At 37.3% G+C, this 15,384-nt stretch overlaps 1 protein-coding gene across 26 annotated transcripts in view; it reads right to left on the bottom strand.

Moving 5' to 3' along the window:
- The window catches only part of LOC144283253 (uncharacterized), a 106,668-nt gene extending 93,836 nt beyond the window's left edge, over nt 1-12,832 (bottom strand). For 12 of the 26 annotated variants that reach the window (XR_013351688.1, XR_013351686.1, XR_013351698.1 and 9 more), the window contains exons 1-2: nt 12,698-12,832; nt 6,108-6,207 (exon numbers count right to left, since the gene is read on the bottom strand). Coding sequence is in view for 2 of the 26 variants with exons in the window: in XM_077847095.1 (XP_077703221.1) it covers nt 6,108-6,207; nt 10,213-10,400 (288 nt within the window). In the remaining 24 variants the exon portion in view is untranslated. Of the gene's footprint in view, nt 1-530; nt 715-6,107; nt 6,208-10,212; nt 10,443-12,697 lie in introns of all 26 variants that reach the window. The other 14 variants (XR_013351685.1, XR_013351690.1, XR_013351694.1 and 11 more) reach the window with 9 other exon arrangements.
- Nucleotides 12,833-15,384: the final 2,552 nt, after the last annotated feature.

The raw sequence follows: 15,384 nt of genomic DNA, 5'->3' as shown, positions 1-15,384 counted from the left end.
AGATTTTATTTATTTATTTGACAGGGAAAAAGAGATCACAAGCAGGGGGAGCAGCAGGCAGATGGAAGAGGGAGAAGCAGCTCCCCACAGAGCAGGGAGACTGATGCTGGGCTCGATTCCAGGACCCTGGGACCATGACCTGAGCTGAAGGCAGACACTTAACCAACTGAGCCACCCAGGTGCCCCTGAGTGCGTAAGATTTAAAAGATAACTTTGTATGGAAAAAAATGAATTTCCAAAGGATTAGATAATTGGTCACACCTTGAGCAACTTCTCCTAGATGTTTGGTCTGTGAGGAAGAGCATTTGTCAACAGTCTTAGAAGAGAAAAGCCTGCCTGCATTCCTTGATAGTCATAACCTCTTGAGAAAATTCCTATCAGATCAAGGATACTCCAAATAAACTGAAATTTCCTGTCTCCTTTGGTATTATCTACATACCTGAAGAATCTTTTGAACTTAATAGCTGAGCTTTCCTGACTTCTAAAATTTGGACATGTTTTGGTTGTTATTCCCTAGAGGCTAACATTACCTGTTGATTTATCTTAAACATGACATACTTTCTTCATTTCCAGTCCTGATATGGTGGTTGGCTGGAGATTGTGATGCGTCATTAAAAATGCAGGGAGTTTCATTGGTGATTTTCTTCTCTCCATGTTGCAAGAATTTTTATTCCTTCTTAAAGAGGAAAGAGATACCTCTCTCTAGGTGAAGGCCTATATCCAAAAGAGATAACCCAAGTAAAACTTTGGAAACAGCCCAACGTGAATATAAACATCCTTTGCAGATAGAAATGTCTAGTTCATGTGAAGGTGGTTAAAGCAAATCCTTTTTTTGGCAGACCTATTTCATGTTCATCCTGGGGTACACTGCTTGCAAAATCTTGAGATTCTATTCATGAATCCTTCTCAGTACAGATGATGGAGCCATCCTCCATATCATAAGGAACATAAAACATGATAGAAGGTCATTTTTTTGGAGCCCAAACAACCAAAAAGAATTTTAAAGTCTGTCAATTGCTTTATTTCCATTTAATATAGAACCATTCTTATTTTTTAAACTTTTTCCCAACACATATGATGAGATTTGACATAAAAGAGAGCCTTCCAAAAACAGACTTGGATTCAAATCATAAAAGATTTATTTATGACTCAAGGACTAGGCATATGCCCGCAGGACTGATGATTACTCGTGTGACTAGTTTTATACCTTCCACTTATTACTTTTCACAGTCTCTTTATCTTATCACAAACTATGCTTGTAACTTAGATATTGACTTGGACCTTATAAGAAAGAATTTTGCTCAGCATTATCCAGCTTGATGGACAATTACTCATTTTTTTAACAAGATACAACTAAAGTCAGAACCATACATACCATCACTAGAAAACTCTTCCATTTGAAATTAACCCACTTTTGACACCATGATTTCACACCCTTCTAATTCATACTTTTCCTCTTTATCTAGAAGCATATTGTATTGGTTTTTGATTGCTGCTATGTCTGAAAAAAAAAAAAAACTCCACTGATTTAATGCTTAAAGCAACATAAATTTATTATTTCACAGTTCTGTAGATCAGAAGTCCAAGTTTGCTTGCCTGGTCTCTCTGTTCTGGGTTTCACAAAACTGAAACCCAAGTGTCATTCTGCTTCACTCCAGTTAGAAAGCTCTAGGAAGAATCTGTTTCCAAGCTCCTTTACGTTGCCAGCAGAATACAGTTCCTAATAGTTGTAGGACTGAGGCACCATTTTCTTGCTCACTGTTAGCTGAGGGAGCACATTTTGCTCCTAGAAGCCTCCCTTCAGTCTTAGAGGCAATAATGATGCCTTCTCACACATGGAATCTCTCAGATTTTTGCTGCATCCTTTTTACTCAAACCAGAGAAACTTCTCTGCTTTAAAGGGCTCATGTGATTATATTGTATGCACTGAGATAATCCAGGATACTCTTCCTCCCTTTGGGTCTGTAACTTTGATTGTACCTGCACAGTTCCTTTCACCACGTAAAGCAAGATATTCACAATTTCTGGAGATTAGGGCATGGGCATTTTTGGCCAGTCGGCGTGGGGAAAGTATTATTCTGTCTACCACACATGTCATTTTGGGAAATTCATTCCCATGCTCTAACCCATTTTGTACACTTATCTGTCATGGATTTAAGACAAGACTCAACTCATGGGAGGAGCTAGAATTTAGAACATGGTTTAGATTTAGAAAGAGCTAGAAACAAGGCAGAAGTTGAGAGGAGGGAAATTGGGCAGATGCTCTGGACTATAGATTATGGATATGGCCAGTCTGGTACTAGGATTAGGACGCTACACAGGCTCACCTTCACTGATGTTTGGAATTTGAGCCTAAATGACAGAAAAGGATACTAAGGAAAGAGCGACAGGAATGCATCAGATTTTATTTCTAGGGATCGCAACCTATAAATGGCCATGTCAATGTAGAGGATATACATGCTTTAGTCCTAATTGATACCTGAACTGGAAGGTAACGGAATTCAAGGTAAATTAAAGGTGAGTGGTAGACATCAGAATCTATCTCTGAGAACACGTGACTAACTGCATAAGTTAGAGAACTTTTGTCCTTTCCACAGTCCTCTTAAGACCAGATCTGACCTCATTATGTTTCCCTGTGAAGTCTTGTTTATTTTAAATAAAATATGTGGTTGATTAATACTAAATTTGTTTTGGGAAGCCCAGGTGGCTCAGCGGTTGAGCGTCTCAGAGCTTGATCCTCAGATCTGGGATCGAGTCCCATATTGGGCTCCTTGCAGGAAGCCTGCTTCTCCCTCTGCTTGTATCTCTGCCCCTCTCTCTCTCTCTTTCTCATGAATAAATAAATAAAATATTTTTTTAAAATACTAAACTTGTTTGCACTAGTCTGCAACTTACTTTTTTACCTACCACTCATTCTTCTAGAGACGTGCTTCTCCTTAGAGTCATTCTCTTCTTAATTTTTCCTTGAGGAATTAAATCTAGTTATCTAAGGTAGAGAGCACATCAGACTCTAACTTCACTTTTCATCCTCACCTAAGGAGCTTTGTACAATGGCCGACACCATGGATACTAGAGAAACAATAAATGAAAAGCCTTCTGCCTTCCCAAAGGGAAATAGTCAAAATTCTTTCACCACTAGATCTTCCTACATGGTTAATATTTCAGCCCAAAGTAGCAGTTCCCTTCTTTCATCAGCCTTCTCAGAGGTGCAGTTAGCAAAGATTTCTTAAATTTTTTTCATTAGCAGGAGGAAAATCCCAATTAATGTCTCTTAGTCCTCTGTGTGGTGACAGCTATTATGGTTTTCCTGTGCAATGACCATTTCCCCCATTTCTGATAATATCATCTTGATTTTCTTTAAGGAAAAACATAGTCCTACTCTTAGCCTATATTGTTAGGATAGAGCTGATCTTATTCTGACTTCAAAGTATGAGTGTTTGAGGTTTGGCCAATCAGAACCAAAGATTCTTAATTCTCCATTTCAGAAGAAGGGGAACAGGGAAGCCGGTGTGGCACAGTCCGTTAAGCAGCAGGCCCTTGGTTTCGGCTCAGGTGGTGATCTCAGGGTCATGAGATAGAACCCTGCAAAGGTTTCCATGCTCAGTGTGGATTGTGCTTAAGATTCTCTGTCTCCCTCTCCCTCTGCCCCTCCAGCTTGTGCTCTTTCTCTCTCTAAATAAATATATACAATTAAAAAAAAAAAAAAAAAACAAGGCATGGGAAACAAAGTAGTTCTCTTTCTGTTGGACTTAAGAATTGTGAGGATATGAATTGAGGCATTAGCATGGGGGAAGGAGAGTTCAGGATCTTCTCCACAAGGTAATCATGGCAGAAATGGACCCAAGTTAAGTTCCAGCCATGTAATTTGAGCTCTTGGATTCAGCCAGCCTGCCTTCAGATTTTCTAGGTTTGTAAGCCAAAAAATTTTCTTTTATCCTTTGATCAGTTTGAATTGAGTTTCTGTCATTTTTAGCTAAAAGCATCCTGACCAACGCACAACTACACATCTCATGGTACTATCTCTTATCCAAACTGTAATTAGATCGTTAGATCGTTATATTTATATCTGAATGTTCTTCTCTACTGCCTAATTGGAAACATCCTGGGAACAGTAAGAGGCTTTGTTTGATACATTGCAATAACCTTAGCACCCAGATTTAGTGTCTGACATATAGCCCAACCCTTGCCCCCACTCTGCATATATATTTTAAGAATGGATGGGAAATGATTGACATTTTCTTTGCTTTTTTTATTTTCAATTGTATTTTCTTAGAGTTTTTGTTTTAATTGCCTCCATTGTTCCTTCCTACTACAGAGGGATTGGAATGGGAATCCAAATATCACTTGAAGTCAGAAGCAGAGGAAATGACTGCCCCTAGTTACTCAAATCAACTCCCATTATCTGCCAGCCACATTATTATATTCATTTAGGCAAGGCAACAAAATCTACTTTCAGGAAAAGAAAAGAAAACAAAACAAAAATTAGTGAAGCTTAAAACATAACATAATCTCAAAAAATTGTCCTAATTCAGTTCAGGTACTGCCTACAAAATACAGACTACAAAATATCTGGACTTTCCCCATCTTTAAGACATCCAGATGGCCAAGAGACACATGAAAAGATGCTCAACATCTTTAAATCATCTCATAATCAGAGAAATGCAAATAAAAACTATAATGAAATATCACCCCTCACTTGTTAGAATGACTAAAATCAATAACATGAGTAACAAGTGTTGGCAAGGATGTGGAAAAAAAGAAACACTCCTGCACCGTTGATAGGAATACAAATTGGTGCAGCCACTATGGAAAACGGTATGGGAGTTCCTCAAAAAGTTAGAAATAGAACTACCCTACAATCTAGTCAGCACACTACTGGGTATTTGCCCCCCCCAAAAAAAAAAAAAAACAAAAACACTAATTCAAAGGGATACATGTAGCCCTACATTATAGCAGCACTTACAATAGCCAAATATGTATTATATATATTATATACATATATAAAATGGAATATTACTCAGTCATCAAAAATTAAATCTTGCCATTGCAATTACATGGATGGAGCTAGAGAGTATAATGCTAAGTGAAATAAGCCAGTCGGAGAAAGACAAATACAATATTGTATGATTTCACTCATGTGTAGAATTCAAGAAACAAAACAAATGAGTAAAGGAGAGAGAGAGAAAAAAAACAAGAAACAGACTCTTAACTCTAGAGAACAAATTGATGGTCCCAGAGGGGAGGTGGGGAGGTGGGATGTGTGTGAAACAGGTAATGGGGATTAAGAGTACACTTATCGAGATGAGCACTGAGTCATGTACAGAATTGCTGAATTACTATATTGCACACGTGAAACTAATAGGTATGTATGCTAACTATGCTGGAACCAAAATTTAAAAAAAGAAATTTTCCAATCTTTGAGAGAAGAATTTCTCAGACAGGTGCTGCTTGAGACCATTCATGCTTTGGCTCACATGCTGAATGCATTGTCTAATAAATATTCAAATTTCCTTTATACTTTGTTGATGACAGATTTGCTAAATGAATCTCTGGAAAATTACCTTCAAAAAAAGCAGTGTATGCTTTAAGCTCTCCCATAGAAATATTAATGAAATCCCAGGTTCCTGTTACCTCTTTGACCAGCCATCAGGTCCCAGGTATTATTATAAATCAGTCATTCAATAACAACCTGTTTGAGATCCTTTGTGGATGAACTCCCCAAATCACAACTGCTTATAATTGGAATTTTAAATTCTAAAGAAAAAAAGCTCTATTCCCATCATTAACTCATTAATTAAGCCCCAAATTTCTAGAGTCAGCATGTTTTTAATCACCACATTGTATGCCTTTAATCCTGAGGCACAGAACAGTGCCCAGTACTCACATTTTTGCAAGTAGCCTTTTCTTTAACATTGGTTTTAATTTAATATGGGGGAAAAAAAAAAAAACAAGTTTGGGGTTATTAACCTCAGGGCTTAAAAAAATACCATAATGGTTTATCAACAAGTTGACAAGTTTTTTATTATAACTAATTTTCACAATCTTCCCCATATTTTGGCCACTGAATTCCAAAGGCCAATGCAATTAGAAATTGAAGTTTTACTTACCAGACTGAAGGAGGAAGGAGACACCCTCTGGAAGCATTGTGCTAGCTCAGACCACCTCACGCCCCCTTCAAAATCTGTCAATGCCCAGCGAATCAGAGCCCTACAACAATGATTCCATGTGAGGAATGGCCAGTTAAAATCACCCCAGTCTTCTGTATCACATACAGAGTTCTCTTGTCTGCCAACATGAATGGTTGCTATCATTACATCAGCCTCCAGTGACTTCAATACATGAATGGCTAGCTTACGGTCCAAGAGTGGATGGGCTTTTCTGTCTTTTTTCAGAGGCATCTGCCAACCAATGGGAACAAGGAGACAAAGCTATCTTTAAGCATTCTGCCCCACGCAATGAATAGGCAATGTCTAAAAAGCTCAAGATGAGACTGTGAGAACATGAAGGACACCCATAGACTTCTGAAAACCTCCTTCCAGTAAGAGAGCTCTTCTCATATATAGGAATGAAAGTAAATTGAACTGAAAGCAGAGCTGTGTCTACTTGACTTTGAAGGAGAAGCTTAATAGAAAGGAGTGGTGGAAACAATTCAAGAAGCTATAAGGGCTCAAGGGTGCCTGTTATTGGTGAATGGCCCAGTTTACTCAAAGCGAGGAGAAAACTCCCGATATCTAGCTTTTTTACTTAGAATATGTGAGCTCCAGTTCTGACTCAAGCACTCTTTTGTTTTGTTTTATTCCATTTTTAGTACTATTCCACTATCAAAACAATGGCAGCTCATTACAGATAATTAGACAAAGAAAAGCATGAAAAAGTGGAAATCCATCTATAATCCCAGTGAACACAGGGAATTACTGTCATCATTTCTGTAACATTTCTTTCCAGCTTTATACCTATTATTTTGTGTTTATCTAGGTGACATCAGGCTGACAATATTAAAGTCTCTTTATTTGATATCTATTTCTATATCCTGCCTTGTATTATTAGCCTTTCTTTCATAATACTAAAAGCACCAATATAGGCATCATTTCAGTAGTAGAAAAGTAGTACCAATAATTTCTAGAATTCTATAGATGTTTTGTAATTTGCTTAGTCACATCCTTAGTAATGAACATTTTGATCATCTCTAAACATTCTAGATCATACAAAATACGGCAATAAACACCTTCCCATAACTCCAACATAGATATCTCTGTGTCACTCCAAGTGACATCCCTCTAAGGAGTGTCTGCTTTGCTGCCACGTCCATTCGAGACTCATTGCCATAATGAGCCATGGGCTGGTGGAGGAAGGAGGGGGATCCTCCACTTCAGATGTGTTTGATTAGGAGAAAAGATGAAATCTACCGATTGACACAAAAAGAGGAGCTCTGTTTCTTAAGCAATGGAAGTATAGTTGACACTAGCTTATAGCCTTTGAAAAAGTATATTGTCATTGAGATGTATATATTAAAAGCTCGTTTAAAATAAAGTCAGATTTATTCCTTTGGATCCAAAGACTGAATACCCTAACATACTCCAAAATATTTAAAATACTTCACATGAAATAATGAGAAGAAGATATTGGTTTATCTATTGTTTCTTTTTTTTTAATTTATTTATTTATGATAGTCACAGAGAGAGAGAGAGGCAGAGACACAGGCAGAGGGAGAAGCAGGCTCCATGCACCGGGAGCCCGACGTGGGATTCGATCCCGGGTCTCCAGGATCGCGCCCTGGGCCAAAGGCAGGTGCCAAACCGCTGCGCCACCCAGGGATCCCTTATCTATTGTTTCTATTCATTGGTGCTATATGGGGTCTTTTTTTTATGGAATTTTTATATACCATATTTCAAAGCTAGTTATAGAAAGGACTAGATAGGATTCTACTGGCCCTTAGTAAGTTTTTCCCTCATTCCACCAAGTTCTCCACTGAATTCAAGTACCACAGCAATTAGCAAGTGGCTAAAGATTCCTTTATATGTTTGTTTTCCCCTTGGGGTAGGAAATGTGCCTTAGAAGGAGTACACTTGGGCAGCCTGGGTGGTTCAGCGGTTTAATGCCGCCTTCGTCCCAGGGCCTGATCCTGGAGACCTGGGATCGAGTCCCACGTCGGGCTCCCTGCATGGAGCCTGCTTCTCCCTCTGCCTGTGTCTCTGCCTCTCTCTCTCTCTCTTCTCTGTCTGTTATGAATAAATAAATAATCTTAAAAAAAAAAAAGGAGTACACTTAAATGACATAGAAAGAGAAGAAAAATACCTGGCTAATTGCCATGCACAGTGAGTGACCCATTGCCTGAAAATGGAAAGAGTGACCACAGGAATTTAGTTTGAACTACTTTCTACCACCACTAAGCCTGAACATGACAGATGTAGGGGAAGCCAACAGAAAGAGGAAATTCTGGTCAGACACACATTGACTCATTTGATAATTTACTTCCTCAGATAATTTTCTTATTCAGTCAGAAGTCTCATAAAAGATAGGTAAAGATGGAGCCAAATCCTTAGTATTAAGAAATTAAGTGGTCAGGCATGGCCCAGAAGTCCAGTTGACCAGAGAGAAGGGATCTTATCATGCTTATTAGCCATAAGCTAGGTGAACAGAGCTGTTTTTAGACATTTCTGCTCAAATGACCACATTTTTCTGAATATGCAATGAGGCCAAAGACACTCGTTATCTCCGTCAGAAAGGAGGGTAGTTCCCTAAATTCACATTAAAAATATGAAAGGAGTCACATCTGGAAGACTTGGGCCCCACCCAAGGCTCATACTTATAATCCTTTGACAATCCACCCCTTCTCTGGAGCCCACATGGAAGCTGTCAGAGCAAACCCACAGAGGATTGGTGACGATGGGCTGGACACATCCAGGACTCTCCCAGATATGTCCTATTAATCAATACAAAGCAACTGGAACTCTGATGCAAAGCAGTCTGGAAATGAAAATCAATTTTTTTTCAGCCTATAAGTTACCAAAAAAGGGGGATCACCCCCAAAGATGCTCAGTAGTTGATTAGTGGTTAAAAGAAAGAACAGAGTTCTATTTTTGTTTTCATTTTTGCTTTTAATCCTAAGGGCTATTTTGTTCTGAAGTGGAAAGAGCTTCTGAATATTTGAACCATCTGCATAGAGAGAACTGCCCTAAATGTCACCCAGAACTTTCCAGTATTTTAAAAATCCAATGCACCTAGATCCCAAATTGAATAGGGCATAATGTAATCTTTTTTGCTTTCTTTCACAAAATTATAAATAAATCATGACTTCTAGATAAGCAAAATATGGTGACTTATAATCAAATACAACCACAGTCCTGTGAAACTGGAACTTTTATATGCATACACACTAGTTATGGTGCTACAGTCTAGTTGATAAGATGGTAAGCTGTTCACATTAATTGCTGTAATTGATGTAAAGAAAATGAACCGAAGTTTTGGTTTTTATTCCTTTTGATGTATTACAATTTCAACATCTACAATAATGGTCCGGCTCTCTCATCATATCATTTAGATGAGAATAAAAGACATAAAATATAAAAATCAAAGTTGCAAGACTTCAACTTTGGAATTGGCAAGGCTAAATAAAACAGGAAGCCTTCTCTAAGGCACCTACCATGCTGGTGCTTTCCAAGTTGTAATTTTCAGTACAACATGTAAAAGACTATTTTCATATGAGGCATAGCCTGAGATGGGAAACGGTACCCCAAAAAAGTTGTCTGTCACTAGAGATGCTAAAGAAGGGAGGAAGGACAGTGTGTCAGGTTCCCTTGTGGGTGGTAATTTCTGCATTGATCAGAAACTGAACCAGATGGACACTGCCAATAGAAGATGAACTGATTCTACTCTTTAAACACTATCGGCGCAGAAACATAAAGATATTGCATTCACATTGAAAACATTCAAGAATAATTATTTTTAAGCTAAGATCCTTGACTATCTCTCCAGGGTGCAGACCTCCTGCTCTACTATTAACCCTTTCCCTGCAGCCAACATCTCCAAGATCAGCAGGTCACCTCCATGTCTAAGATTACTGAGTTCTACTTATGGAACCTTATCTCATTCGTACTTTCTTTTGCAATTTACTCATCCCACCAATATTTAGTTGATATCTATTGCTTTTCCCTGGGAATCCTACCATTTAAAACAGAGGAAGGCCACTGCCTCATGATATGTACCCATTACCTAAGCAGTCTGTAAGCTCTTCCCCCTGGGTTTCCCCAGCTTCTGGAGGACTTGGAACAATCACAAAACATAAAGGCCTGTCCCGTAGATGAAGTTATGATTTTCAGAGGGGACAAGGGCAGAGTGTCAAGGGTACAGGTCATCCAGCTGAAGGCAAAATAGTACAAAAGAAGGAAGATATAAGACATCAGTATCTTGGGCCCACTGAACAAGTAGCTAGGAGTCAGAGCCTGTGGTCAGAGGGAAGAAAAAAAGGTTATTGAGAAGTGAATCATGTTCAAATAAGCTCAACTGTCCAAATAACTCTAACTAGCACTGTCTAGCTCTTGGATTCCTTGTCTAGGCAGCCCTATTTTATTCCCCATTACCCCATTCCAGAATCTTAAACCTACGAGCCTAAGTTTATGTTCAAACCCAACTGCAGATTAATTTCTCCTTTAGAACTTCATACCAACCAATCTTTCCCACCTCTCTGACAATACTTTAAGGTTTTTGACTTAAGATACATAGAACAAAATAGATAGGTCAAATACCCTTGAGACAAATAGTACATGGTTGAATTTTTTCTTAATGTCAGTGAAATATCGGGACACCTGGAGAGCTCAGTGACTGAGCGTCTGCCTTTGGCTCAGGTGGTGATCCCAGAGTCCTGGGATCAAGTCTTTCATCAGGCTCCTTTCTCCCTCTGCATGTGTCTCTGCTTCTTTCTGTGTCTTTCTTGTGAATAAATAAATAAAATCTTTTTAAAAAAATAATCATATCAGTGAAATATCAAATGATATACTACAAAAGCACACATAGCAGAAAGACATAAAGAGGAGAGCAATCAGACTGGGTCCTGTTTGTAAGGAATCAGGGGTCCTAATTAGACAATCAAAAAGGAAAGAGGAGGTATGAAAGAGGGCAGGCTGGGCACTCAGAAACAAATTTCTCTGATGTAATTTTTGTGATGTTAGGAAAAAATACTTTTACTTTAGACCAGACACATAGAGGTACTCTATGGAATTTCAAATGTTCAGGCACTCTGTAGTTGAACATCTCAGAGGGAATTTGAGAATCTTGTGCTAATAGTAAAGGTCTGAAGGATAAAATAGTGAATAAATAAATGAATAAACAGGGGAATATTAGAGATCATGTGATCCATAGCTTCGTGTGTGTGTGTGTGTGTGTGTGTGTGTGTGTGTGTTTGTAAATGCATGTCAAAATCTTGTTTAGAAGTTCCTTAGGCAAAATATCACATTATTAGTGATATTTTAGGATACCTATATAGTGGGTGGCTTTGGCTAGAATAAACATTGAAGATTACAATTCTTGCCTAGTAATTCATATGTCATGAAGTAATGAGTATTTTAGTGGGGTAAAAATTTGAATGAGACGTCCTGTGAAACAGTTGTGAGTCAGGAGGGAGTCAAATGTGCAAACATGAGTCACTTTGCTAGAGAGTGAGTCTCACTAACCCATAGGTCCTTACTTCTGTATGTATTCTTATTTCCTCCATTTTGCATTTCTAATGCCACAGGTTTACTGATGTAGAGGAAATATCATTTTTCTGTGTAAAAAAAAAAAGTCAAAAAATGACTCTGACAGTGAATAAGCAAGAAAGATCAAGACTTCTACAGACATAAAGAATAAGTTAAAAAAAAAAGATTTAGATAGATTTCCTTGGAAGAAAAGTAGAATTATATAAATTAAAGAGAATGATATCAAAGGTGATGGTAGTTAGAATATCTAACATGTTCACCAAAAGTATTCCAAAAAATACTTTTGTGAAATTATCTTAGCAAATGCTCTATCTGATACAAACAAAAACTTCTTATTCAGTGAGAGATAAAATAACAAAAGGTAAAAAGCTAATTAACTTGGATTCTGAGGCTATTTTAAAGGAAATATGATTTAAAAGGAATAGAATTAACATTTTTATAAATAGTTATATATAACTATTATTTATGTGTATATAATTGTTAACATAAAAACTCTTAATTTTTCTGATATGCTGCACCTTATAGAGAAAATTTTTGCAAAGTTTTTTTGAGTATATAGAAATTTTCAAAGCCTTGACACTTTCTTTTTATGATTGTCATAGCTTTGGATAATGCTACTATTCTCTGAAATGTTGACAAATATGAGGAGAATATCTACCAAGATGATCAGAACAAATTTAGTATGGTTAATTAAGAATATTTCATCCCCATTCACTGTATTTGTTTATTGACCAAACATTAAATACTCGTTTATGTCAGTTACTGAGTTTCTACAGTCCTGTTTCTTTGATGGTTAGAGTTAAGAACAATTCAATATATTTTAACAAAAATGTGTTCACCACCAACAATGTACCAAATACTTTGCTAGGTGCTGGCAATATGGCAATGAATTTTATGTCCCTTTATGGGCAATATTCTAAAAAAAATTATCTGGTTGGAATAGTTGGTGTTGATCCACTAAAGAGAAGCTATCCCACAATATTTCCTTTGTGAATCACTATTACCTATTTATCAGTGGTAAAGAATCCTCATTCTACTAAACCTCATCTTCTTTGGCAAGCACACTGATAGGCATTCTCTCTTACCACTATGGACACTGGCAACGACAAGTGGAGATTTGGAATGTCTAGGATGACCATCATCGGAAGGCTCATGCCTGATAGCTCTGAGGTCATTCAACATTACCATGGAGATAGAGTTGTATTTTTTTCTGTTGAACCACATGCAGAAAGGTATATCATCATTCCAGTTATTTGCTGCCTTTCTTTTAAGAAGATTATGAATCCCCTTCTCTTGCCATGAGACCTATAGAGACTCTCCATGGTAGGAACATACTAAACACCCCACTGAGGCAGTCTTGGCCAGTTAACTTTTTGTCCAATAAATGAATTGTGTGTGGTAGCTACTTGTGTGCCATGCAAGCAGAAACAGTAAGAACTGTCACATGATTACCACTGCCCAAATAGGAAGTGCCCCTTCAGCTTGTATCTCAGAATGAATAAGTTTAAAGCAGAGATGCAGCTGACCTACACAGACAATGGGATGCGAGACCTAAAACTTAATTGCTAGGATCCACCAAGATTTGGAAATCGTTCCTGTAGCATTGCAAAGTGAAAGCTAACTGACAAACCACATAAATAGACATTTACATGTTACTAGTAACATGTAATAAAACCAAATTTTATATTAAAAATAAAATTTTAAAATAAAACCAAATTTTATTAGTTTGTGGTTGTCCTCATTCCCTTTTTTGTTTTATTTTTTTTTTGTTTTTAATTCGTTAATTAACATACAGTGTAATATTAGTTTCAGGTGTACAATATGGTTGATGCAACACTTCCATACACCACCTGGTGCTCATCACAACAAGAGCACTCCTTAATCCCAGTCGCATATTTAACCCAACTCCCCCTCCCACCCTCCACCCCCTGCCACCCACCTCTTCTCTGGTAGCCGTCAGTGTGTTCTCTATAGTTAAGAATTTACTTGGTTTGTCTTTCTCTTTCTCTTTGCCCTTTGTTCATTTGTTTTGTTTCTTAAATTCCACATATGAGTGAAATCATATGGTATTTGTCTTCCTTTGACTGATTTATTTTGCTTAGCATTATACTCTCTAGTTCCATCCATCATCGTTCCTATTTTATTTCACTTTTAGTGAATCCTTTGATCACTCTACCATTAATGGTAAGATGCCATCTCTTCCTCTTGAGGCTTCCATCCTAACTCCATCCTTATCCTCCAAATTACATGAAAGCCTGGGCAGTATAGTCTGTTCCATGCAAAGAGGACCAGCCCTTAAGCAGAGAGAAAACAACATCAACAATAAAAAAAAAAAAAAAAACCACCAAAAAACTCCAATAAGTTCACTAACATCCATGATCTCTTTACTGTCCCAGGATGTAGCTCTTAAGCATTACTTCCATCTGTCTAATGGATGTTTGTCCACAGACGCCATGTTGTAGTTGTTGTCCTAGAACTCTCTCCTGGGTACTCTTTTATTTCATACTCACTTATTCAGCCACAATTTCCTCAAAATGCAATCACATGCTGTGCTGGAAGTAACCTTGCTTCTCCAGCCTTGGGCTTCATGTTGAATTTAGGTCACCAGGACACATAGTCCTTGCTTCATGAGGAGTTTCCTTCACATCATGGTGTCCTTTTAGTTAGGGGACCTCTTTTTATCCATCATGAGATATTTATCAAACATCGAATGACAGAAACTGTTTCAGATTAGTTCTATGACCCAAAAGGAAGTGGTCCTTTTACAGACATTCTGAAGCCCCCATGACATCCTGTCATTCCCTCACATAATTAAAAGTCCACTCTGGAACAATCAGAAGACAAAGAGTGGTATCATCAAGATGAACAATTATGTGTCTCTGCATGTACAAGGATGGGTATGGAAGCTACCTTAAATTTTAAAAGTTACTTTCTCATATTGATACATGTCACTCCTGTTATCTTGCAAATGTCACTACTGCATGTTCAGCTTTTAGCAGGAAACCTGGCATGTGTTATACGTTCAACAAATAGTAATATGAATGGGAGAAATATCAATTACAAAGTAAGTCAATACGATCAGAAATGGACTAGAATTTTCCCACTCCACAGTTTCCTGATTTTCTATTTCTTCAAGTTTCCCTAACTCTTGCAACTTAGTACCTAAGATCTTTGAGAGGGCATTTCAGAGACAAGGAAACTCAGACCCAGTCTTAGAGTATTCATAAGGGCCCTCCAAAAAACTTTAATAAATGATACACCTGGAAGATAAAATATATTAAGAAATTTTTATTCTATTTGTGTGATATTGTCAAGAATGTCTCTTGCTTTCTCATCTTATAATTTTAAAAAATTGATTTCTTCATTTACATGTATAATATAAGAATAAAAAATACCTATTAGCCAGTTTTGTCAGATGACAAAACACTCAAGGTGCTTTAGGGCTTGAAAACACATATGTCTAACTACATCATTAAAATCAGTAGATAATCATAAATTTTCCAAGTCTTTCTGATCTGCAAACAATACTGTGAGACAGGATGCATTTCAATTAACATTTTTATTTCTTTGCTCCAAATCCAAAATTGTATGGTATTATATATACATGGTAAAAAATATCCTTCAAAAAATTTGAAAATTTTTATAATTACTTCATTTTATTCCATTCCCTGGACTTTATATTTACACTAAC

Source organism: Canis aureus, chromosome 14, assembly GCF_053574225.1.
Source record: "Canis aureus isolate CA01 chromosome 14, VMU_Caureus_v.1.0, whole genome shotgun sequence".
NCBI lineage: Eukaryota > Metazoa > Chordata > Mammalia > Carnivora > Canidae > Canis > Canis aureus.
Note: the sequence above shows the minus strand (reverse complement) of the source record. Positions and strands in the feature narration are given on the sequence as shown.